This window comes from Henckelia pumila, chromosome 3 (assembly GCF_033568475.1).
Source record: "Henckelia pumila isolate YLH828 chromosome 3, ASM3356847v2, whole genome shotgun sequence".
Taxonomy (NCBI): Eukaryota; Viridiplantae; Streptophyta; class Magnoliopsida; order Lamiales; family Gesneriaceae; genus Henckelia; species Henckelia pumila.
Genome location: NC_133122.1, coordinates 61389387 through 61417349, shown reverse-complemented (window position 1 = coordinate 61417349; position 27963 = coordinate 61389387). Strand labels below are relative to the sequence as shown.

General features: G+C 37.1%; 3 protein-coding genes across 3 annotated transcripts; all 3 read left to right on the top strand.

Annotated features, from left to right (window-relative positions):
- The first annotated feature begins 29 nt into the window (after positions 1-29).
- Positions 30-20222, top strand: LOC140891112 (uncharacterized). The gene is made up of 4 exons (XM_073299415.1): positions 30-218; positions 16351-17745; positions 17839-19604; positions 20120-20222. Exons 2-3 carry the CDS (start codon positions 17307-17309, stop codon positions 18705-18707), a joined length of 1308 nt encoding a protein of 435 aa, XP_073155516.1. The 5' UTR covers positions 30-218; positions 16351-17306; the 3' UTR covers positions 18708-19604; positions 20120-20222.
- Positions 16634-17215, top strand: LOC140888843 (uncharacterized). The gene has a single exon (XM_073296548.1). The coding sequence runs from the start codon at positions 16634-16636 to the stop codon at positions 17213-17215; it is 582 nt and encodes a 193-aa protein (XP_073152649.1).
- On the top strand, positions 20132-22337 carry LOC140891113 (elongation factor 1-beta 2). Its single transcript, XM_073299416.1, has 6 exons — positions 20132-20308; positions 20396-20515; positions 21065-21143; positions 21494-21614; positions 21776-21889; positions 22001-22337. The coding sequence occupies exons 1-6, from the start codon at positions 20223-20225 to the stop codon at positions 22162-22164; spliced, it is 684 nt and encodes a 227-aa protein (XP_073155517.1). The 5' UTR covers positions 20132-20222; the 3' UTR covers positions 22165-22337.
- Positions 22338-27963: the final 5626 nt, after the last annotated feature.

The following is a 27963-nucleotide window of genomic DNA, read 5'->3' as shown; positions in this document are numbered from 1 at the left end:
ATTTCTCTTTTAAAACTCCATCGCTCTAACTTGAGGATGAAACGCTCAAGGGCAATCATCGATTGACGGAACCTCAAAATCGAAAGAGGGTTGCTGTTTCGCCCACAATAAACTTAATTTTGATACTGATTTTGGGTGCAAAATCGCAAACCAAGCTGAAACCCGAAGCCCTAGCTCTTGGCTCTATCTCTACCCGAGTTGTTCTTCAATTTTCCAAGGTTTTTAATTTTTTTCCGATTTGTGTTAATTTGTATTCATCAAATTTTGATTTGTATTGATTAGTGTTATCTTCTATCGAATTTCCAAATTAATTTGTGATTTTGTGTGTTTTTTTTTATTTTGTATCGTTATTTCAATTTTTCATGCTTATTTATATTAATAAACCTAACTAAACTACTTCAATTCCTTAAGCTGAAACAAACAAACTCCGAGATATTAATTGGAAATAATTATATTTATTAGCAATTTGATATTAGAATTAAAAATGGTCGGAATGTGAGAAATCATGGAAAACGTTTCTCAATCCTAGATTTAAAATTGAGGCAGTAGAATATATTAGTACAATTTATTATGAAAATTAAAATGGTTGGATAACTGGATTTTTTATATTTCTTTCATGCCATATTGATATGAATCTTGTTGTGTAAGATTAGAAAACACGATTACAATTTGAATCGCATCCTCTAACCAATAAACAAAAGACTCAAAGTTTTGCCCAATCTTTGAAACAAGTAAAATTGATAGGGTTTTGGATTTTCACCTTTAATCGACGGTACGATTAACAACAGAAACCACAACAATTGAAACCAAAGAAAACCTTCAGATAAACTTGTATCTGACAATCTTCAGTAAGAAACAATCGACAAACGTTTCCAAGTAATTAACTGAGAAAATTTGATTTGAAGAACAAAGCAAAGCTTTGAATAAAATTCTTGAGAGAATTTTCAATAATTTTTGTATAAACTGAATCTGAATTATTATTAATGAAATAAAACAAAAGTATTTATAGTTTACAATCAAAAATAAGAGATAACGCAAAATATAGCCTAAAGATATCAAAGATATCATCTAGAAAGTTTTCTAGTATAATTAAAAGACTCAAAATATAGAAAATAATGTCAATATATCAAAAAGTCTCGCACACACACAACACGCCGAACTGTGTGTAAAATTCAAAGGCGCGGGCGCGCATGAAGTTCTGTCCGTCAGGGCGGGCGCACGTCAGGGAGGCGCGGGCGCGCATGAAGTTCTGTCCGCGAAACTGCAAAATTGATAGACAGCGCGCGGGCGCGCATATGTCTCGGGATGTGTTGCATATTTATGAATTCTCTTCGACATTTTCTTCGCTCTCTTGACTTCTTTGGACTTCAATAACATTGTAACACCCTTCAAAATGATCTTCAAGCATTCCAATGCCTTCTTGACAATCCACCATCAAAGATTGAAGCGCATCTTTGAATCTCTTAGCTCGACCTCTCGTAATTGGTCCTCTTGGCATCTCCAACGGATCCTTAGCCACTTGATCAGCATGCGAGCTATCCTTGATCGCATCATCCTCCCCTTCTTGAAAAAGATTTTCTCTATATTCGCACGTACTTTGTCATGCAAAATCTTCACAAACACGGCCTTCTTCTTGCCATCCATATTAACCCTTTCACTCATAGGTAACGACATCAAATCCAACGGAGTCAATGGGTTAAAGACATACACAATTTCAAAAGGTAAATAATTCGTAGTAAAATGTACACTACGATTATAAGCAAATTCAATAAATGGCAAACAATCCTCCCAATGTTTCAAGTTCTTTTTAAGGATAGAGCGCAACAATGTCCCTAAAGTTCTATTAACTACCTCAGTCTGTCCATCAGTTTGTGGATGACAACTAGTAGAAAACAACAACTTAGTTCCAAGTTTACACCACAATGTTTTCCAAAAATAACTCAAAAATCGAGTATCTCGATCAGAAACAATACTTCTAGGCATGCCATGCAATCTCACAATCTCATTAAAGAACAAATCTGCAACATGCGAAGCATCATCTGATTTATGACATGCAATAAAATGTGCCATTTTTGAAAACCTATCAACCACAACATAAATAGAATCCCTCCCCTTCTTAGACCTCGGTAATCCAAGAACAAAATCCATGAAAATATCCACCCAAGGGTCATTAGGTACTGGAAGTGGAGTATATAACCCATGTGGTTGTGATCTAGACTTTGCTTTCTTACAAGTCACACACCGCTCACACATTCTCTCAACATCATGCTTCATATGCGGCCAATAAAAATGCTCATGCAAAGTTTGATATGTCTTTGCCACGCCAAAATGCCCCATTAAACCACCGCTATGTGATTTCCTAACAAGTAACTCCCTAATTGAAGACTTAGGAATTCACAATTTATCCTCTTTAAACAAATAGTCATCATGTAAATAAAATTTATCCTTTGTACCACGCATACATGACTCATAAATCTCACCAAAATCAACATCACTCACATTCAGATCTTTCACATGCTCAAACCTTAAAAATTTAGAATCTAAAGTAGTTAAGAGCACGTACCTTCGCGACAATGCATCCGCCACTACATTCTCCTTACCTTGCTTGTACTTGATTACATAAGGAAACGTTTCTACGAACGCTACCCATTTGGCATGTCTTTTATTCAACTTTTGTTGTCCCTTGAGATGCTTCAAGGACTCATGATCCGTATGAATCACGAACTCTTTTGGCCTCAAGTAATGCTGCCATGTCTCGAGTACCCTTACCAACGCATAGAACTCCTTATCGTAGGTAGGATAATTCAAAGACGTTCCACTTAACTTCTCGCTAAAATACGCTACTGGCTTTCCCCCTTGCAACAAAACGCCTCCAATCCCTACACCTGATGCATCACATTCAATTTCAAACATATTAGTAAAATCAGGTAAGACAAGTAAAGGAGCATTAATTAACTTTTGCTTAATAATATTGAAAGACTTCTCTTGCTCCTCGCCCCAATGGAATGGAACGTTTTTTTTATGACAGCAGTCATAGGCACCGCCAATGTGCTAAAATCCTTCACGAACCTCCTGTAAAAACTCGCAAGGCCATGAAAACTTCGAACTTGACCAATAGAAGTGGGTGTTGACCAATCTTGAATAGCACTTACCTTTTCTTCATCAACTGTCACACCTTGTGAACTCACAACAAACCCAAGAAACACGAGTTTTTTTGTACAAAACACACATTTCTTAAGGTTAGCATATAAATGTTCAGCACGCAATGTGATTAAAATAACTCTCAAATGTTTCGCATGATCATCTAAGTTTTTGCTATATACCAATATATCATCAAAATAGACAACCACAAACTTTCCAAGATATGCACGCAAAACATGATTTATTAAACGCATGAAAGTACTAGGTGCATTAGTCAAACCAAAAGACATAAACATCCATTCATACAACCCATACTTTGTTTTGAATGCAGTTTTCCATTCATCTCTCTCTCTCATCCTACTTTGATGATAGCCACTTTTAAGATCAATCTTGCTAAACATACAAGCACCATGCAATTCATCTAACATATCATCAAGCCTAAGAATAGGATGCCTATACTTAATGGTAATGTTATTTATAGCTCTACAATCAACACAAATACGCCAAGATCCATCCTTTTTAGGTACTAACAATACAGGCACAGCACACGGTGACATCGACTCACGTACAAAACCTTTGTCTAAAAGCTCACTTACCTGTTGTTGCAACTCCATAGTTTCCTCCGGATTGCTTCTATAAGCTGGACGATTCGGCAATGCACTCCCGGGTACCAAATCAATTTGGTGCTCAATTCCTCTCAACGGTGGTAATCCTTGAAGTAGCTGATGAATGAATTGCATGCAATTTTCGAACCTGTATTTGTAGATAATTTCTAGACTAGGTTAAGTTATAATTGTGTTAGGACTCTAACTCCTTAAAGCCCACAATCCATAACTTAAGCCTAACAAGCCAAGCCCGTTTTTCTAAAAATTAATATAAAATTCATCGTGACTCCGATTGATAAACTGATTTTACCAATGTGCACAGAAACCATTTCTGCATCTTTTAGAGTCAAGATAATTTTTCTGAATCCGAATTCAGTGATTTCCAAAAATGTCCATCCCTATGTCATTTTAGGAAATTTCACTCCCTTTAGTTAAGAAGTCCAACTTCTCTTTCATTAAATTTAACTCTTTAAATTTAACTATCTCTACGGGGTTTTAGTAATCCATTACTTGTGTAACCCTCAATGGTTCAGGAATACAGCTAGCCGTGGGCTCACAACTCCTTGTGACTCGGAACAACAATTTCCGACTTACCCATCGAATCATGGTAAGAGCGCCTAGCAACATCGCCCCATGATTCCCTAGGTATTACTGATAGTGCCTGCAAGAACGAGTAGATTTCGGTTAGCGTACAGTACGGTCCCTTCAACCATATATTCCGATCGAATCAACAACCATTGGTATATCGAGAGTCGTTCGAGATTCGATAACTATGCATAACATCTTGGAGATCTATTAGTGACATCGCATGTGTTACTAGGATAACCCATTAACCTAAAATTCATCATGTACTCTGGCCAGAGATTCGTCACACTAATATCTCCTCAGATCGCATAGGATATCCACACTCGCAAGTATGTGGTGAATCCTTGACAACAAATCATCGACTCCTATATGTGTCGTAACTGTACCCAATCCCGACACCTGATGACCCCAATAGAGTCGGTAAACGAGTCAAAGCACAGTACTAGCATATAGAGTCTCAATGATGTTTCAAGTAATAAGGACTAATGGTGTACAACCAAAACCGCGGACTTTATCCACTCGATAAGTGATAACCACTTGGAAAGTTCGAATATGGTAGTTCGATCATTCATCATATGAATATCCATTTGCATGCTTTGAACATCTCTATGTTCCATACCAATGAAACGTGGTACTCGGCATCGCAAATGCTAGTCTCAATCTCGAGCGATCCTTATCCTTATTTGCGGACGACTCAATTGACTAGGAACAGTTTAGAATATGCAGTGACTATAAGATGTGTTTCATGATAGCCATCCCCATGTGCTACCACATCTTACATACACTATAGTATATTCAAGGTCTTTATCAAAACAACAATAGTATATCATAATATAACAATATGAAGAAAGATAAAGTCAATGCCATTATAAAAGTGTAAATTATATTAAACAAAAGATTGTTTTACATAGAGTCATAAAAGCCCTTAGCCACAAGTTGGCTAACCGGGCACCCACTCTTTCAATCTCCCACTTGCCCTAAAGCCAACTAGTCATACTACGTAATCCCATTGCTTCGCGATGTTTGTCAAACAATGGTCCTGGCAAGGGCTTAGTAAGCGGATCAGCAATATTGTCTGTAGAGGCCACTCTCTCGACACTGATGTCTCCTCTTTCCACAATCTCCCGGATGATGTGGTATTTCCTCAGTTCGTGTTTGGACTTCTGATGAGACCTTGGCTCCTTTGCCTGAGCAACGGCACCCGTGTTGTCACAGTACACCGGGACTGGACCAACAGCTTCAGGAATTACACCCAACTCTTGGATGAATTTCCTTATCCAAATCGCCTCTTTAGCAGCAGCTGATGCTGCAATGTATTCTGCCTCAGTGGTGGAATCCGTTGTGGTGTCCTGCTTAGAACTCTTCCAAGAGACAGCACCGCCATTGAGCACGAATACAAATCCAGAGGTTGATTTCGAGTCATCCACGTCACATTGGAAGCTAGAGTCGGTATAGCCTTCCAACTTCAATTCTCTCCCTCCATAAACCATGAATAAATTCTTAGTCCTTCGCAAGTACTTAAGAATATCCTTCACGGCTTTCCAATGCATTTGACCGGGATTGGCTTGGTATCTGCTCGTGACGCTCAGAGCATAGGCCACATCCGGTCTGGTAGATATCATCCCATACATGATATGGCTGACGCATATGGCACGTGTGTCATCTTCTCTATCTCTTCGTCAGTCTTGGGACACATAGACTTGGATAGAGAAACTCCATGACACATAGGTAGATGTCCTCTCTTGGACTCATCCATAGAAAACCTTTTTAATATGGTGTCGATGTAGGTTGATTGAGTGAGTCCTATCATTCTTTTAAATCTATCTCTATAGATCTGAATTCCTAGAATATAGGATGCCTCACCTAAATCCTTCATCGAGAATCTACCTGATAACCATATCTTTGTTGACTGCAACATCCCTACAGCATTCCCCATGAGTAGGATGTCATCAACATAAAGTACTAAGAATGTTACCGCATTCTTAACTACTTTCTTGTACACGCATGGTTCCTCCGGGTTCTTGATAAAACCAAAATCCTTTATCGTTTCATCAAATTTCTGGTTCTAACTTCTTGATGCTTGTTTGAGACCATAGATTGATCTCTGAAGCTTGCATACCTTATGCTCGCTTTCCATGGATGTGTATCCCTCAGGCTGCATCATATAGATCTCTTCCTTAATGTTTCCATTAAGAAATGGAGTCTTTACATCCATTTGTCATATCTCATAGTCATACCATGCTGCTATGGCAATAAGGATTCTTATGGACTTGAACATTGCGACTGGTGAAAAGGTTTCATCATAGTCAACTCCTTGTCTTTGAGTATAACCTTTTGCCACCAATCGTGCCTTGTAGGTCAATACCTTTCCATCAGGCCCAAGCTTTCTCTTGTAGATCCATTTGCACCCAATTGGAACAATTCCATCGGGAGGATCTACTAAAGACCAAACTTGGTTAGAATGCATCGAGTCTATTTCCGATTGCATAGCTTCAAGCCATAAATTCGAATCCGCATCAGAAATTGCTTCCTTGAAGTTTCTTGGATCACATCCAATGACGGATTCACTTTGATCCCCTTCAAGAAGAAGACCATATCTAATAGGAGGTCTAGAAGTCCTCTCGGATCAGTAATAGGCGTGTCTTGTGATGATTCTTGAGGTGTAGGATCGCTATTTTGTATCTTGGGTTCTTCTCGAATTTCTTCGAGTTCCATCATCTTGCCTTTCTTATCCAATAAGAACTCCTTCTCCAAGAAGGTGGCATTCCTTGAAACAAACACTTTTGTTTCAGCAGGATGATAGAAATAATATCCGATTGAATTCTTCGGATACCCTACAAAATAACATAAAGTGGATCGACTATCCAATTTATCTCCCACTGTCTGCTTCACGTAAGCAGGACATCCCCAAATCCTCAAGTACGAATACTTAGGAGCTTTGTCATTCCATAACTCGTATGGTGTTTTATTTACTGCTTTAGTGTGGACGTTGTTTAACAACAATACCGTCGTTTCAAGCGCGTAGCCCCAAAACGAAGGTGGGAGCTCAGTGAAGCTCAACATGGATCGAACCATGTCCAACAAAGTTCGATTGCGACGCTCCGAAACACCATTAAGCTGAGGTGTCATAGGAGGAGTCCACTGAGAGAGAATCCCATTCTCTTTTAGATAGTCCAAAAACTCGGTACTTAAGTATTCTCCACCTCGATCCGATCGAAGTGCCTTAATACTTTTACCTAGTTTGTTTTCTACTTCAGCCTTGAATTCTTTGAACTTTTCAAATGCTTCAGACTTATATTTCATTAAATATAAATACTCATACCTAGAATGATCATCAGTAAAGGTAATGAAGTAGGTGTTGCCACATTTAGTACCAATCCTATATGGACCGCAAACATCTGTATGGATCAAATCCAACAGATTTTGACTACGCTCAGGTTTCCCTTTGAAAGGAGATTTAGTCATTTTTCCCTTTAGGCAGGACTCACAAGTAGGTAGAGAGTTAATATCAGACATATCAAACATGCTCTCTCCCACTAGCTTGTTCATCCTCCTTGAGGAAATATGACCTAACCTAGCATGCCAAAGGTTTGCCGGGTTTTGACTATCGTCCTTCCTTTTAATTGTTGTTACCGGTTTATCAACATAATTAATTGGAACGTCTTTTAATTTTAAGCTATATAGATCGTTTTCAAGTTGTCCATTTCCAATCAAACATTCATTCTTGTAAATATTGCAAATCTCATTCACAAAATTGCAAGAAAAACCATCTCTATCAAGCATAGAAATAGATATAATATTTTTGACCAAATCCGGAACATATAAAACATCTCTCAAAAATAACTTAAAATTGTTCTGCAAAACTAAATAAATGTCTCCTATAGCTTTGGCTTCGACTCTAGAACCATTCTCGAGCCTTAGCTGGGTCTCACCCTTCCTTAGCTTACGACTTCTTGTCATCACCTGCAAATCATTGCAAATGTGAGATCCACATCCGGTATCCAATACCCAAGAAGAAGTATTAAGCGAAACATTTATTTCAATGTAAAACATACCCTTTGCAGTTCGCAACTGTTCGAGGTATTCCTTGCAGTTACGTTTCCAATGACCGGGTTTCTTGCAGTAATGGCAAACGTTTTCATCTTTTATTCCAATTGAAGCCTTGGCCTTTCCCTTCTTATTTGGTACAATCTTCTTGGGCGGGGCAGAACGTTTCTTACCCTTTCCACTTGGTCCTTTCTTAGAGTTAGAAGAGGAGCCAACCAAGAGTACCGGTTTATCCTTCTTTAGTGTGGCTTCATATGTGACAAGCATATTGACCATCTCTTCAAGGGTGGCCTCTATCTTGTTCATATTGAAGTTCATCACAAAACCGTCAAACGATGAAGGAAGTGATAGAAGCAACAAGTCCGCGCTAAGTTCATGCTCCAAAGTCAAGTCGAGTGTTACCAACTTTTCAATGAGCCCAATCATGTGCACTCCATGCTCAAGGACCGAAGTCCCATCTCGCATGCGGCTCGTCATGAGCTCTCTGACGGTGGCATACCTCTCCGACCTTGACTGATCTCCAAAGAGTTCCTTGAGGTTCTTGTGAATGTCAGCAGCATTCACGGCATCCTCGAATCTCCTTTGAAGCTCATCAGACATCGAAGCCTACATGTAGCATTTGGCCTTGATATCATGGTCCCACCATAAATCAAGTTTGGCCAACTCTTCTGGACTTGTATTAGCCGGGGCTTCCTTCGGAGGCGGCTTCTCTAACACGTAGAAAGCTTTTTCCAAAGTAAGAATAATTTTCAACTAACGGAACCATTCCGTATAGTTTGCGCCAGTCAATTTGTTTTGTTCGAGAATTGAAAACAGTGGATTGCGAGAAGTCATTGTAATAGTATACTGAAAAAGAAACAGACAATAATCAATGATTTGTTTAATAATTTACTAAGACATAAAATATGGCAAATTTTATTTTATGAATCACACTCCCACTATTTTGACGATTTCACCACCCTCTAGTGAAAACGAGAAACATTTTCTTTAGTGGGAACATGGAGTCCAATTGACAAACTATAGTCCCGAATAATATCAGCCAACCATAATTTTCAAAAGGTTGCTTCCAAAGCAACCTCCACGTTTTTACCTCATGTCCAATAAGGGCCCAATAATATGACGCCGTTTATTGCGACATGTCAAGATAACCCATCAATATTAAGTTGTGATGGACGGTCGCCATGTGGATCCCCAATAATATGAGCCAATCTCATGGGAGTTCCACCCAACTTATAACATGTGTCGATCCAATGTACAGCTTTCCGACGAACGGGTCCCCCCAATAATATGAGCCGGACCGTATCTGCGGGTAGCATCTCATACATTGATCGTTGATGGAAGGTAGGAATATTTAAACAATATTTAAATTCCTTTTTTATTAATCTTGATATCAATTTTAAATCATATTTAAAATGATGGATTTTTAATTTTGAAAATTTGTCTCATCATGCAATTTATGTATGCTTGCGGGATTCATACAATTTAGTCTAAACATGCATACATCAATAATATCATATATTATTTAAGGATGATCGATCTCATTAACTAATCGACCCGTGGTTGCCAATCACGAGTCTAAGTCCAATCCTAGGTGATATGTAAGTATGCAATGCAATCCTATTACATTGTGAATTTACATTTTTTCGGTCTTCATTGTCTGCTGGGCCCACCATTTCTTCAAATCTTTGTCTCCCACTAAGTCTAATAAATTTACAATAAATTTCGATGACAAATATGGGATACATTTTAGGGGTGGGAACGGGCCATAAACCAGGCCCACTTTTATTACATATGACAATCATATTGGGCTATAAACCAAGCCCATTAATAAACACCAACAACAATAAGACAAATGTAAATCACCTAACATACATCTAAAACATTGGTCATGACAATCGATCATCCTTTTATCCAATAATTAATTCAATAATTAAAATAATTGGATAAACATGCAATGACATCATAATTAAAAGATAAAATCATATTTTATTTTATCCATCCATAAGATCATATTTTATCATCAATTGTACCAAAATAATTAATTTTATAAAATCTAATTTAACGGATAAAATTTATAAATTTTCCAAAAATTCAAATTTATCCAAAAATCAATTTAAAAAATTTCGGACTCGAACAATTCGATCCGATGCCTCGTGATCTAATCAAAAACAATTTTCGATCGGATCAAACACTAGAATTTCAAAAATTCAAAATTTTTTCAAAAATTAAAATTTTAATTTTCCGGGCTGCCCGGGACAATCCCGGGCGGCCCGTGCCCCGACCGGGGCTCGGGCTGGGCAGCCCGTCGCTGCCCATGGGCAGCGACAATCGCTGCCCGTGTTTTGCCCGTCAAAAATTTAAATTTTAAAAAAATTTGTTTTGTTTCAAAAACCGAGGCTTAAAAATTTTGTACAATCGATTAATTTAATCGTTTGATCTGAGCAACCTGGCTCTGATACCACTGTTGGAAATCGGTATTCAAATCAATTAGAATTGATACCCGGTGCAGCGGAAGTTTAAAAATTTTATTTTATTAATATGGAACGATTCCATATCTGGGTATCAAAACTTTTACAATTAAATTTGTGTAAGTTAAATAAATAATCACAATTAAATATTTTACCTTAAAATCTCGAAGCGAGATTATGGACACCAACAGAATTTAATCTGCTCTTGTTGTATATCCCCGGAACTGATGAACGAACGCTTCTTCAATCAGGTCCACGAATAGAAAACAAAACCCTCTGATTGACTGCACTAGAAATCAATCAGAAGTTTGCGTAGAGAATAAACAGATATGATCTGTTAATTCAGATTGTAATTTTTCATAAAAATCACAAGCCGAATTTTCTCCGAAAGGGACAAGGATTTTCGAAAAACCCTTAGAAAATAATATGTGTGTGTTCGAAAATTTGATGAATGAATTGCATGCAATTTTCGAACCCACTACATGTATTTATAGATAATTTCTAAACTAGATTAAGTTATAATTGTGTTAGGACTCTAACTCCTTAAAGCCCGCAATCCATAACTTAAGCCCAACAAGCCAAGCCCGTTGTTCTAAAAATTAATATAAAATTCATCGTGACTCCGATTGATAAACTGATTTTACCAATGTGCACAGAAACCATTTCTGCATCTTTTAGAGTCAAGATAATTTTTCTGAATCCGAATTCAGTGATTTCCAAAAATGTCCATCCCTATGTCATTTTAGGAAATTTCACTCCCTTTAGTTAAGAAGTCCAACTTCTCTTTCATTAAATTTAACTCTTTAAATTTAACTATCTCTACGGGGTTTTAGTAATCCATTACTTGTGTAACCCTCAATGGTTCAGGAATACAGCTAGCCGTGGGCTCACAACTCCTTGTGACTCGGAACAACAATTTCCGACTTACCCATCGAATCATGGTAAGAGCGCCTAGCAACATCGCCCCATGATTCCCTAGGTATTACTGATAGTGCCTGCAAGAACCAGTAGATTTCGGTTAGCGTACAGTACGGTCCCTTCAACCATATATTCCGATCGAATCAACAACCATTGGTATATCGAGAGTCGTTCGAGATTCGATAACTATGCATAACATCTTGGAGATCTATTAGTGACATCGCATGTGTTACTAGGATAACCCATTAACCTAAAACGCATCATGTACTCTGGCCAGAGATTCGTCACACTAATATCTCCTCAGATCGCATAGGATATCCACACTCGCAAGTATGTGGTGAATCCTTGACAACAAATCATCGACTCCTATATGTGTCGTAACTGTACCCAATCCCGACACCTGATGACCCCAATAGAGTCGGTAAACGAGTCAAAGCACAGTACTAGCATATAGAGTCTCAATGATGTTTCAAGTAATAAGGACTAATGGTGTACAACCAAAACCGCGGACTTTATCCACTCGATAAGTGATAACCACTTGGAAAGTCCGAATAGGGTAGTTCGATCATTCATCATATGAATATCCATTTGCATGCTTTGAACATCTCTATGTTCCATACCAATGAAACGTGGTACTCGGCATCGCAAATGCTAGTCTCAATCTCGAGCGATCCTTATCCTTATTTGCGGACGGCTCAATTGACTAGGAACAGTTTAGAATATACAGTGACTATAAGATGTGTTTCATGATAGCCATCCCCATGTGCTACCACATCTTACATACACTATAGTATATTCAAGGTCTTTATCAAAACAACAATAGTATATCATAATATAACAATATGAAGAAAGATAAAGTCAATGTCATTATAAAAGTGTAAATTATATTAAACAAAAGATTGTTTTACATAGAGTCATAAAAGCCCTTAGCCACAAGTTGGCTAACCGGGCACCCACTCTTTCAGTAGCTCCTCCGAAAATAAATCATCGAATTTCTGCAATAGAGAGACAACAACGCTCGGAAGATCTCCGGCTATATCACTTGTGTTAAGGAGTACCTCCTTATAAATCATCAACACAAGTGAAATTTGAGAATTCATAACATCTCTCAACTCACTCTTTTGGGCTATATATATTTTTTTTTCAGCCTCTTTCGCTCAATTTTATTTTCATCTTTTCTTGTATCATTCTTTTTTTTTTAAGGCCACCTCACTTTTTTGATCACTCTTTCTTTCGGCCTCATCTCTCTTTTTCTTTTTCATTTGGTCCTCCAACACTTGCTTTGGAGTCATAGACAACAATACAATGGACTTTTTTTTCATTACAAACGAATATTTATTTTTAAATACATCATGAACCACTCTCCTATCAAACTGCCATGGTCTACCCAATAAAATATGACACACTTGCATAGGGACCACATCACACAAGACCTCGTCAACATATTTGCCAATAGAAAATGGCACCACAACTCGCCTATTAACTCTCACCTCCGCACAGTCATTGAACCATTGCAACCTATATGGTTGAGGATGCTTCAAAAGATACAACCCCAATTTTTTCACAAGTTCGCAACTCGCTACATTGGTGCAACTACCCCCATCAATGATAAGACTGCATACCTTTCCCTTTACAAAACAACGAGCATGGAAAAGATTTTCCCTCTGGCTCTCTTCCTCTCCTCTAGGTTGTGCATGTAACGCTCTCCTACTCACCAACAACAGCCCCAAACCCATCCTCATCATGAGGATCTACCAACGCAGGCATTTCATAATAACTTTCCTCCTCACTCTCCGACTCCACATCACCACAAGCATTTACAATCATCAATTTCTTATTTGGGCATTGGCTAGAGATATGGCCAATACCTTGACACCGAAAACATTTAATATCTCTAGATCGAGTATTTGAAGTTTCAGATGTACCTTTAACCACTTGCTTTGGTGTCTCCGATCTGGTGTCAGGTTTTGGTTTGAACCCTTGCTTGTTGTCCTCCCGTTTTGCAACGCTTGGACGCCAAGAAGTCGACGATCCTCCACCTGAAGGAAATCGACCAGCTCCTCTTCTCTTGAGATGTTGTTCCACCTTCATGACCGTCTGTACCATCTCATCCAAATCTAAACAATGGCGAAGCTCCACTTGGTCTTGGATTTTTCTATTCAAACCGCACAAAAATCTGGCTATTGTAGCTTCATTATCCTCCTCAATATTGGTCTGAATCATCGTGATCTCCAACTCCTTGTAGTAATCCTCCACGCTCCTTGGACCCAGCTTCAAAGTTTGTAAACGTCTGTACATTTTACGATAATAATGGTTAGGCACAAACCGCTTCTTCATGACACGCTTCATCTCTTCCCACGTCTCAATAGGCGGTTCTCCACATCTCCTTCTAGTGGTCACTAATTGATCCCACCAGATTAATGCATAATCTACAAACTCAACCACTGCCAACCTCACTTTCTTAAGATCAGAATAGTGATGGCAATCAAACACAAACTCTACACGCTTTTGCCATTCCAGATACGCCTCCGGATCAGATTTTCCCTGAAACGCTGGAATTTTCATCTTAATACTACTGATATTCTCATCCTCCTTACTACCCTCCGTATATTTTCCTCGCACCGCTTCTCGCCTATGTCTACCCCTATGTACTCTTCTCTCCTCCTCCCAATTCTCATCAAAACTTTCCTCATCGTCTTTAAAATCATTCCCCTTCCTATTTTTATTTTTCTTTCCACTACCACTACTCTCCTCCAACTTACTCATCCTCTCATGAAGAGGTTCTAACTCCGATCTCATCGCCCTAGTCAACTGTCCCATCAACTCATCCATTTGAACCTTGGAAATTCTTTGGTTCACATTCTCACTAACATCCTTATTGGGGTTCATGGTACCTGCAAGAAAATCGTTAGTAATAAACTTCCTCACACAAATTCTCACAGTTCACTCCAAACGAATCACTCAAGCACTCCTTTTTTTTCACTCAAATTTATGGAGAGGCTTTGCTTTGTAGAATAAGATTCAAACCTTCAAGTTTAAAACTTTTAGACGCTTGAAAATTGACCCACAAAGATTGCACAAACACAAGTAGGAAATTTTATGGACAACTTGACTCTGACTCGCTTCAAGGATGAATAAAGACAAAGAAATTGGCCAAAAATTACTTTTCTTCACTTTTTTTTTTTCAGATTTTCGAACCACTATATATATATATTTTTTGACCGATTTTTCTTTTTTTCTTTTTTTTTTGAAATTTATAAATTGTAGCACAAGACACGAAACTTGGATAACAAGTTTGAAAGAAACGACACAGAAATTTGATAAAGAATAAACTTAGATGAAGAACGAAGAACACGAAGAACACGAAGAATAGAGATAGATGAAGATAGGTACTTACTTGATTCAAAACCTTGGCTTTGATACCAAATGATATGAATCTTGTTGTGTAAGATTAGCAAACACGATTACAATTTGAATCGCACCCTCTAACCAATAAACAAAAGACTCAAAGTTTTGCCCAATCTTTGAAACAAGTAAAATTGATAGGATTTTGGATTTTCACCTTTAATCGACGGTACGATTAACAACAGAAACCACAACAATTGAAACCAAAGAAAAACTTCAGATAAACTTGTATCTGACAATCTTCAGTGAGAAACAATCGACAAACGTTTCCAAATAATTAATTGAGAAAGTTTGATTTGAAGAACAAAGCAAAGCTTTGAATAAAATTCTTGAGAGAATTTTCAATAATTTTTGTATAAACTGAATCTGAATTATTATTAATGAAATAAAACAAAAGTATTTATAGTTTACAATCAAAAATAAAAGTAGCCTAAAGATATCAAAGATATCATCTAAAAAGTTTTCTAGTATAATTAAAAGACTCAAAATATAGAAAATAATGCCAAAATATCAAAAAGTCTCGCACACACACAACACGCCGAACTGTGTGTAAAATTCAAAGGCACGGGCGCACGTCAGGGAGGCGCGGGCGCGCATGAAGTTCTGTCCGCGAAACTGCAAAATTGATAGACAACGCGCGGGCGCGCGTGGACTAGGCGCGGGCGCGCATACGTCTCGGGATGTGTTGCATATTTTTGAATTCTCTTCGACATTTTCTCCGCTCTCTTGAATTTTTTGGACTTCAATAACATTGTAACACCCTTCAAAATGATCTTCAAGCATTCCAATGCCTTCTTGACAATCCACCATCAAAGATTGAAGCGCATATTTGAATCTCTTAGCTTGACCTCTCGTAATTGGTCCTCTTGGCATTTTCAATGGATCCTTAGCCACTTGATCAGCATGCGAGCTATCCTTGATTGCATCACATATTATTTGGAAATTGGAGAGAGTTAGAGACCGAAAAAGATGCATGAAATGTTTGTGGTAGGAAAGTGTATGTCCGAGCTTATTTGTTTGAGTAAATCAATTCTTTATTCGTGGTGATATATCTTTATTTGAATTCTTAAACTTTTATTGGGATTGTTTTTGTATTTTTGTGTTTGTTTGAGTTTTAATTAACTTGTTATTTGTAGCTTGTATATTGGTTTTTTTTCATCAGTTATATATATAATTAATAGGCTGGTTCTTCTGATGGAAGCTCGAGGAGGCAAGACGAAAAATATATTTTCATATTTTAAACCAAATGCTAGTACATCAACAAGAGAAGAGAATTCTCCGACTAACGCTGATATCTCAAATTATGAAGAACAACATCCTGCCAAGTATCAAAGGGTTGAGAATGATATTAGTAGTTATGTTCAACTAGATCCGGCCATGCGTACTCCGATATGTCAATGTCCTATCAATTAAAAAGATGCAATTATACGAGCTTATTACTTAAGGGGACCATATCAGCCTGTTATGGAATCTCCGCGAACCAAATTAGGGGAACAAAATCGACGATTTCAAAAATGTTGGTTTGAGCAATTTTCTTGGTTGGAGTACTCTCCAAATAAAGATGCGGCCTTTTGCTTCCCATGTTTCCTTTTCCAAGAAAAAACAGCTCGTTATTCTGCATTTACAGTTGATGGTTTCAGAAGTTGGAAAAGAGTTAATGATGGGAAGAGATGTGCTTTCTTGATGCATACGGGTGGTCCTACTTCACCACATAACAGTTCCTTGCAATCTATGAGTGTTTTGATGAATGTGAGTGGTCACATCGATAAATTGATGAATGCACAAACATCAGAAGAAGTGAAAAAGAACAAACTGAGGCTTAAGACCACAATTGAAAGCATTCGTTGGCTTTGTTTGCAAGGATGTGCATTGAGAGGACATGATGAATCTTCATATTTCAAAAATCAAGGTAATCTTATAGAGATGATAAAGCTTATGGGAAAAATGGATGTTAACATTAATAACGTTGTTTTAGAAAAAAGCACCAAAAAATGCAAAGTATACATCACCGGACATTCAAAAAGATATTCTGCACATTATTGCTGAGAGAGTTAGAAATAAAATACGTGAAGGGATTGGGAGTGCAAAATTATGTCTTTTGGTTGATGAGGCTAAAGACATATCAGACAAAGAACAGATGTCTATTGTGTTAAGATTTGTTGATCATGAAGGCTTCTTAATGGAGCGTTTCTTTGATATTGTGCATGTTCCTGACACCATTGCGTTAGCACTTAAAAGAGAAATATGTAATGTGCTTGGGCGACATAAGTTGCATATCAAAGATATTCGAGGTCAAGGATACGATGGAGCCAGCAACATGCGTGGCTCTTGGAACGGACTGCAAGCTCTTTTTCTGAGGGATTCTCCACAAGCATATTATGTACATTGTTTTGCACATAGACTTCAATTGGCATTGGTAGGGGCTGCTGAAAAGGAGAGTTCAATTTGGCTATTTTTTTCGAAATTGACTTCTATTTGTAATCTTATTAAGGCGTCTCCAAAGCGTCATACTGAGTTGCAATCTTTCCAAGCTATTGAAATTGCAAATACGGTAGCTACTGGTATTCGCGAGACAGGTGAAACCTTAATCATATGATTTTTCTCTAATCAAATTTTGTTGTCGTTTGTATTCTCATTGATAATTTATTTCTTATTTATTTTAAGCATAGGTAGTGGCCTTAATCAGATTGGTACTTTGCAAAGAGCTGGGAAGACGCGTTGGAGTTCTCATTTTGAGTCAATTTGCAGTATGATAGATATGTACAAGTCTATGATTATCGTGCTTGAACACATAGTGGAGGAATCATCTTCGAATTTTGTACGGGGGGAAGCTGTAGGTTCTTTGATTGCAATGAGATCATTTGATTTCATATTTATCTTATATTTGATGCACAAGATTATGGGGGTAACAGATTTGCTTTGTCGAACTTTGCAAGAGAAGTCTTTAGACATATTAAATGCAATGGATCTTGTCTCAACTACAAAATCTTTGCTTCATACTTTGAGAGCAGAAGGTTATGATACTCTTCTAATGATTGTGCAATCAGTTTGTGAAAATAATGGTATTGAGATGCTGAATATGAGTGGTTGTTATAGGTCTGGTACAGGACGTTCGTGCCAGCAAAGAGACTCTATTACATTTGAGCATCATTATCGTTTTGATGTATTTAATACTGCAATAGATTTTCAAGTGGAAGAGTTAAATAGTAGATTCAATGATGGGGCTGTTGAACTTCTCAGACTTAGCGTTGCTTTGGAACCTCGAGACAACTTTAAGTTGTTCAATGTTGATGATATTTTCAATCTTGCAGAGAAATTCTATCTTGGTGATTTCAATGAACAAGAACTACATTATTTGAGAAGTCAGTTGGAACATTATAAGTTTGATATACTTCATCATGAAAGGTTTCAGAATATCTCTACAATTTCTGAATTATGTCGACGATTAGTAGAGACTGAAAAGGCAAAACATTATCACCTGATTGACAGGCTGATTCGTCTTGTTCTAACGCTTCCTGTTTCTACTTCAACAACATAACGATCATTCTCAGCTATGAAACTTCTTAAAACTTCTCTTCGAAATAAGATGGAAAAAGATTTTTTGGCAGATTCTATGATTATCTACATTGAAAGAGAATTTACCGCGAAGATCGACACTGATTCAATAATTGATGAGTTTTATTCTATGAAAAATCGCAGGACTCATCTTCAATAGTTTTATCTTGTTCGCTGATATTATATCATATTTTTTAGTTAACTTTAAAGGTGTAAATGATTTTCTCAAAGTCAGTCAGCCCAGGGTCATTAAATTTTTTGGCTACGCCCCTGCTTTTCGATCAAGAGAACGTCCATTTAGGATCCCATTTGAATGAACGGAACAGACAGGAGCCCTCCTTTTCTATAAAAATTGGGAAGCTTACTGAGAAGGCGATTTTCGTTGTCTGCTAGCTAGTGGCATTAACGTCTGAGGCTGGTGCAAATAGTAGTCGAAAGCATTGGTACCACCCTGGATGGAATGACTCTGTCTCACTGGCAGGCATATTTCGACCACCCTAGTCCTTCCCTAAATATTTTCGTATACAGCCTAGGTTGTGGGGAGCTTTGACAACTTCCCAAACGCCCCACAGCTTAGAGGTCGGTGAGTTTAGAGACCTATAATACCCTTTTCATTAACCATAGGTTCGCGCGAAGGCTACTTCAATAGATTCATAAAAATGAGTAGAACACTTAGTGCTTGTACAATTGTTATCCATCAATGACCATAGCTCTCTCATCGGACGATCTGTCCATGGTCATAGGATGGATTGAATCAGTAGCGGATTTACAAGATGCTGATGTTTATGATGACTGTGGTTTTTCATAGGTATTGTACGAGACATGATTTATATTCGAAAAATAAGATGCTGATGTTTATGATGACTATGGTTTTTCATAGGTATTGTACGAGACATGATTTATATTCGAAAAATGGTCCGATGCCTATAATATAAACAATGTTTTTTTTATATAAAGAGTAATATTTTGTAAGTCGGTGGATCCATCTCATAAAATCTTATACAAATTATTGTGTTTGATTGATTATTTATATATTGCTAGCATAATCGTACTATATGTTATATATAAATATTATTATTTTTTCAATAAATTTTTAAAAAAATTATTTTTAAACTTATATAAAAAATAAATTTAAAAGTTATTGTCATTTTATCCTATTTATAAAGGCAAGTTGAGAAAAATATAAATATATATAAATTAAATTAAATTTACTTATTTATAGTGTGGAAGAAAAATTTAAAAAAAAATTGATATTTTTATTCTATAGTGCTCGATTATTATATATAGATATAAAAAAATCTAAAAATTTTGAAATAAGAAGTTCGAAGTAGGAAAAAAACAAAGAATATGCCTTTTTCATGAGTTTGTGTGGCTTAATTAATTCTCTCGATCTAGGGTTTTTAACCAATCCAGTATAAAAGCCCGCGGCTATCTTCCCTCTCTCCCTCTCTCCATCCCTTCGTCTCAAGAGCTTCCCTCTCTTCTCAATCGATCGCCAATGGCCGTCACTTTCGCAGATCTGCAAACCGAAGCCGGCCTCAAGGCCCTCGACGAGTTCATCTCCGGAAAATCATACATCTGCTGGTTAATATTCCTCGTTGATTTTCAGTTATGTGGAAATTGTATGGATATTTTTTGCTCGACTGTTTGATTTTTGTCCGTGGGTTTCAGTGGCAAGTTTACGAAAGATGATGTGAAGGTTTACGCTGCCATTTCGGAGAAACCCAGTGGAGATCTTTACCCTAATGCCAGTCAGTGGTATGAGACAGTATCGGCAAAGCTGGCCCTTAGGTATGCATCCCACACTTGTCGAGATTTGTTTACTTATTGTCAGAAGTGATAATCATCTAGGAATTCAGTATGGACAACTGAAGGATATGTTATCCGACCAATTTTAAGGAAAAGCAAAAAAATCGCACAATCTGGCTTTCAGATTTTGTTTTACTGGATAAAGTATTGTTCTTTAATACTTTTTAAGAAGTTTACTACGATTCAATCTTTCCCATCTAATACACGGGAAGGATTGTATGGATTAGTTTTGCTTGGCCGGCAATTTCCTGGTCATATGGCTTTATATTATTGGTTTACTATTGTTAGTCACTCAAAGATCGTGTCCCATTATCCGAAGAAGTCTGAAATAGTTCAAAAGTTGTTAACTTTGATATTTAATCTTGCTGAAATTTGAGACAATTATCACATCTCCATATTGGGGCTAGACAAGAAATTTAAGTTGTCGAAGTTCCTCGAGAGTGACTTCTTATGCAGTTTTTTTTTCCTGTATTTTTGGTATATACTCGAGTTGACTTGATCGTTTTGCTTGTGGCATGAATAATTTTATAGCTTTCCTGGGAAGGCTGTCGGAGTGAGCCTTGGCGGCCAAGGTTCCCCTGCAGAGGCTGCTCCTGCTGTGGAAGCCAAGGTAGCTGCTTCTTTAACTTTGTTTATGACTTTATGTATAGAATACATTTACAAATATGGGTGTTAACTTTGTTTTTGTGTAGAATACATATCACTTGATGCCTAGTGATCTTAATTTTTCACGTTACCTTTGATTTGAGGAGGTCTTTCGATAGGTTATTTTGTGCATTTTTCAGCTTGTTTGAGGCGGTTTTGAATTTGCTTTCCATGTCTGTACATGTGTTGCAAGGTGGTGGGAGGGGGATTCCTTTGGGATATGCATGGGTTGTTCCAAACTTATGCCACATATTATCTATTATTGGTTTAGTTAATATGATTTTGCTTTTCTGCTTTCGCTTAAAATTTTTCCAGGAGGCTGCAGGAGACGATGATGACGATGATCTGGATCTCTTTGGTGATGAGACAGAGGAGGAAAAGAAGGCAGCTGAAGAGAGAGAGGCTGCTGCAAAGAAATCCGCCAAAAAGAAAGAGAGTGAGTTTAGAATACTGCAGAAATTATATGAGCATAGTATCCAAAATAATTATTTATTCACATGATGCAGATCTGTCTTTTTTTAAAAAAATTCTTGAACTATGAGTTGACAAGTTTGAATTATTGGATAAAGTACTAATCTGCTGATTGAATGTATCCAGGTGGAAAATCCTCTGTTCTCATGGATGTGAAACCATGGGATGATGAGACAGACATGAAGAAGCTAGAAGAGGCCGTTCGGAGCATTGAGATGCCTGGCCTCTTGTGGGGAGCATGTATGATTTCCTGCTCATTTTTAATGCGAGTCATTTTTGGTCTCTTTTTTATTGGCCGACTGCTTAGTTACTAGTCTCGGGCTGAAGCTTTGTTTTTCTTTCCTTGTGCAGCAAAATTGGTAGCCGTTGGATATGGAATAAAGAAACTGCAGATCATGCTTACCATAGTTGACGATCTCGTCTCGGTCGATAATCTCATTGAGGATTATCTCACAGTCGAGCCTCGCAACGAGCACATCCAAAGTTGTGATATCGCGGCATTCAACAAGATTTGATCAGAGCCTTCTTTTGCCGTAATTTTGTTCTTGTGGTTAGCCTTTTTCTTGTCTTGAGTTTCATATATTTCTCCTCTTTCAAGGAAGATGTGCTTTGATTAATTCCTGGACGGAAGAGGAATGAATACTTACAAACTATTAAATTATCCTACTTGATGAGATGATTTACGAGATTCGCATGATACAGTACTTTAAAGTATCATTCCTTCTACAACAAGGGTTGTGTGTTATTTTTTTTTCCCTTAAAGAAGACGAAACCTTCGAAATATTTTAGATTGTGATTGGTTTGCATGACAAGACCTAAGGGTATGATTCGCTATCTATATCAAATATCAATAACCATTGACAAAAAAACAACGAAAATCCGAAGTTAGAAAATATGTTATACGCTGTTGCCTCGTTTTGAATAAAAAATTATTAATATTGTATTCAAAAAGAAAGGAATTTTTTTAAAGCAAACTTGACTAAACTTACTTTTCAATTTAAGAGTTGGTTTGAATATACTGTATAGGTTAAAGGCAAAGCATTGCTTGGATAATTAGATTTTCATATTTTTTAAAGGAAGCAAAACTGTCTAAATGTTTAGATGCATTAATATTGTTTTCTTTTTGTTTGGATGAAACCAAATATATAACTCCCGAATGTCAGAAATTACAACTTCTTGAAGCCAATAAGGATAATCAGAACCGTTCCAAACTACAAGATTCAAACAAGTAGAAGGAAATTTAGCAAGACTACGGGCGCCTCGCGATGCACATGTTGAAGTCCGAGAAAGTTGTACTCCTTCATGACCCCCTAGATTTTTAGGCTTGCATAAAGCAGCCTACTTTCTCCGGTGAACACCATTTTTACCATAAGAGGATCTCCACCAAAACTTTGCACACATTTGTTCCATCTCCTTACAAATAGATATAGGAATTTTAAAGCAGGAGATAGCATGTGACGAAATGGCCTGTAACACCGATTTAATAAGCACTTCTTTACCTCCAGTTGAGAATAATTTAGAAGACCAACTCAAAATCCGCTTGCAAATGCGCTCCCTTAGCATAGAAAATTGAATTCTTTTGCTTCTTAGAGAAAAGGTTGGGAGACCAAGATATAAATCATGGCCTTTCAACACAGGGATTCCAAGAGCAACCTGGATCTGGTTGATAACATTCAATGATGAGCTGGGGCAGAAAGTCAGAGCTGATTTCTCAAAATTCACAGATTGACCAGACACTTTTGCATACACATGAAGACATCTCTTAACTTGTAGACAATCTTGTAGCAGTAGCTATGAAGAAAATGAGACTGTTGTCTGCAAAAAATAAATGGGAAATGATAGGGCTGCTGTTAGCAATTTTAACACCTCAAAATAAACTACCGTCTGCCGCCATGGTTAGAATTGCTAAAAGTCCTTGAGCGCACAGAGCAAACAAGTAAGGAGAAAGGGGATCTCCTTGCCTCAACCCATGTTTCGGCTGTAAATCACCAATAACAGAGTGGTTCATTTCAAAGGAGTAAGAGACTGAAGAGATACAACGTAAAATCAAATTCACCCAATTCCTTGAAAATCCCATTTTCGACATAATGGCTTCAAGATAATTCCATTCAACACGATCATAAGTTTTACTCATGTCTAATTTCAGGGTTGCGCATCCCGTCTTACACTTGTTCTGATGTCTTATCCAATGCATACACTCAAACCCAATAATGACATTATCTGTGATGAGTCGTCCTGGAATAAAGGCGCTTTGAGATTGGTCAACAACTTGGTTAAGTATAGGTCAGGATGCGATTCAGAATAGTCCGTGAAATGATCTTTTAAAATGTGCTGCAAAAACTAATTGGCCTGAAGTCTTTGGGTGAAAGTGGTTCATCAATGAGAGATATCACCTTGATTATTTAAAATGTCGAGCGCAGCTGAAATAATGTCCTCTCCAATAAACGACCATGTCTTTCTGAAAAAATAATGTCGTAAATCCATCAGGTCGAGGCGCTTTTGAAGGATGCAACTCAAATACTGCTTGTAATTTTCAGAAGCAACAAAAGGGCACAAGGACAGCATTCATGTATGTCGTGACAGAAGCATCCACAAAAGATATTGTATCAACAATCTCTTGCAAAGAAGGATTACTGGAAGAGAAAAGTTCATTAAAATAGCTAGATACTATCTCTGCCATATCCGAGACCTCAGTTTTCCAAACACCGGAATGTGTCATAAGGCTTTTTATGAAGTTATGTCTCCTACGGTCTGAGGCAGTTGCGTGGAAAAATGTTGTGTATTGTCTCCATGACTGAACAAGTTAGCACAAGCACGTTGCTTCCAATGGATTTCCTCCTGGTTCGAAAGTCCATCAATTTCCATCTCCAATTCTTTGATTCTTTGAAAATTATCACACAAGACTTGTGAGTGCTGAAGTTGGTTCAAGGTTTCTTCGCAAGGATACAATTTTCTTACCAAGATTGTTGAACCTCCCGCCTTCCCATTTCTTGATTTGGTTCTGGCAGTAAGTCAATTTAGATGGCACATCCAGAGCATGATCGCTAGAGTTCCAGAACTGTTGAAGAAATGGCGTAAAATCCTCCTCTAGCAACCATTTATGTTCAAAGAAAAATCTCTTTTGAAAATTACGGGCTTCAAAATAATCAAGATGGGACGATGATCAGAGCCGTAGAACTCCAAATTAGTAACCTCAGCAAACGGATAAGAAATTCTCCAAGCACAATTACAGATAAATCGATCCAACCGCTCAAAAATGATATTATCTCCAGCTCGTTTATTGAACCAGGTAAATAAATCATCTTTGGGTGGTTTAAGATGACTTGAGCCAAGAAATATTTTTCAGTGTGCCAACCAAATTATTACCATTCTCCCCGTATTCGAAACCAAAAATAAAGTAAAATACAATCGTATTTAAGTGTATTCATTGGAGAGATTTATTGAATTTTTTTAAATGACATACTTTTGTAGAGTTGTTGAATTTCTACATACTTTTGTTGTACCTTAGACTTTAATTATTGTACTTAATAGAATTTCATTGAGTCTTTAAAAGTTTATTGTCACTTTGAATACATCTAGACTTTTATAAAGTTTTTAAAAGTAAAGTTTGAATAACACATGATTTTTTAAAACTTATATTGAATACCACTAAACATTTTTGTAGTATATAAAACTCTATATTGAATAACTCTAGACTTTTAAACTCCACAAAAGTCATTAAAATTAGTGCAAAATTCACATGTTTTGCATGTATAAAATAAATGATTTTTTATGCATTTTTGTTAAAACTAAAAAATAGATTGAGAGAGAGGTTTATTAAGATAATGGATAAAAAAAATAATTATGAAATAAAAAATTCTGATATCCTCAAATTTAGTTAAGGCTAAATTTTTATATAATTATATAGATTCTACAACTAGACCTGGCCAAGGGCCGGGTTGGGCCCAGACCCGGACCGGAACCGGCCCGTGGTCAACGGGCCGGTTAACCGGGTCAACGGGCCCGACCCGGAACCGAAACCAGACCGGCCCATAGGCGGTCCGATTGCGGTTTTCTCTTAGGAAAACCGGGAACCCGGCGGTCCAACCCGCCGGGTTGAATGGGTCCGACCCGCCGGGTTGGAACCAACCAACCCGGCGGGTTGGACACGTGAGGGCGCCACATGATCCAACGGCCACTACCAAGTGGCCGTTGGATCATTCTACGGCCACGATTTCGTGGCCGTTGTAGACCCGGCCGACCCGGTTTTTTTTTTTAAAAAAAAAAAAATCTATTTTTTATTTTTTATCTATAAATACCCCCCAACCCCCTTTCATTTTGTTTACACAATTTACTCTTCATTCTCTCTATTCTCAATTCATTTCAATTTCTTGAATTATCAAAAATATCAAGTTTCGATTATTGGTATATTGTCAATTGTTAATTTATTTTCATATTTATACAATTACAAATATCCGGAGCGGGATCAAGTCGTAGGGGTGACAAAGGAAAAGGAAAGGAAAAGAGCATCATACCACCCGAGGTCGAGTATCCTCAATTCAATGTCGATGGATTTGATCTTGAATATTCCGATGATGAAATTCAAGAAATTCGACAAGAGGCGCAACAAAGACAACAAGTTGAACAACAACAACCACCACCACGTCATCATGCAAGTCAAGAAAGTATGAACGATCCGGCGGCCTCTCAAAGACAAACTCGAGCGGTGCCTCGCCCGACATCCGATATCTTCACCAAACACTTCGAGAAGATTACGCTTTCCTCCGGTGATTTGCAAGCCAAATGCAAATATTGTTCAAAATGTTACAAATTAAACAAGGAGGTGGATATGGAACTTTGACGCGACATATCGAGAAAAATCATCCGGTGGAAATTGGGATTGATCGTGCTCAAACTCAAATTTCGGCATTCTCTTCTCAATCGGGTAATGAATCTCAACTATTTAAGTATAACGAAGCTAGATTTAGAGAAGAAACGACTAAATTTTGTGCGGTTGAACAACTTTCTTTTAGTTTTAGCGATAAATTATCTTTTGAAAATTGGCTTTCTACAAGTGCAAATCCTTCTATTAGACGTATTCCAAGAAATAGTCTCAAACGCACAATGAAAAAGTTAGTCGTTGATCAAAAGAAAGAATTAATTAAGAAATTTTATAGTTTGAATAATAAAGTTTCTTTGTGTTCCGATATTTGGAGTGATCATTGGCAAAGTTGTTCATATATGGATATTACATGTCATTGGATTGATAATAATTGGAACATTCAAAAAAGGTTGCTTGCATATAGATGTTTCAACGAATCACACACGGCACAAAATATTTCGCAACTTATATTTGTTATTTTAGAAGAATATGGTCTAACTACCAAAGTTTTTTCAATGTCTTTTGATAATGCTAGTGCAAATATTTCTAGTATTAGTGAGCTTATTGAAATATGTAAACCATCACTAGGTAGTAAATTTTTTCATATTAGATGCACATGTCATATTTTAAATTTGTGTGTTCAAGATGGACTAAAAAGTTTAGGCATATATATTCAACCAATTAGGAACGCTATTCATTATTTATGGACGCATCCTCAAGTTATGAAGCAATGGGAAAAATTTTGTAGAGTAAATGGTATGAAGCCTAAGCGGTTTGCACGAGATGTTACAACTCATTGGAATTCAACATATAAATTGTTATTATCCTCTTTTGAATATAAAGATTTATTATGTACATTTTTTCATCAATTTGTTCAAGCTCGTGATATTTATTTGTTTTCAAATCAATGGAACATATGCACTAGTATTTGTGAAATTTTAAAAGTTTTTAATGATGCTAGTGACCAATTATCCGGTGTTTATTACCCTACTTCACATTTAGTTTTAACACATTGTTGCAACATTGCTTGTATTTTTCATGAACATGTTAATTCTAATGATAGTGTTTTAGCTCAATGTATTCTCGTCATGAAAGCAAAATAGGAAAAATATTTTTTGCTCATTCCTGAAATTTTTTTATGTGCTTTTGTTTTAGATCCTAGACTTAAATTAGATGGCTTAAACGACATGTTAACATTATATTATGAATCTTTGGAGCCTATTGCGGAAACGATTCCTTCTATCTCATTGATTTTGTTTAATATTAAAACTCATTTACTTGATATTTATAATGAATATAACATCAAATATGGTGGACAAATTGTTTCACATGAAACACAATCCACTGCAACTAGTAATGTTTCTTCTAAACTTACTAAAGCGCAACTTTTATTAAGGGAACGGACGAAACGTCCACGAGGATCCTCAAGTTCCAGTCAGGAACTTGAGAATTA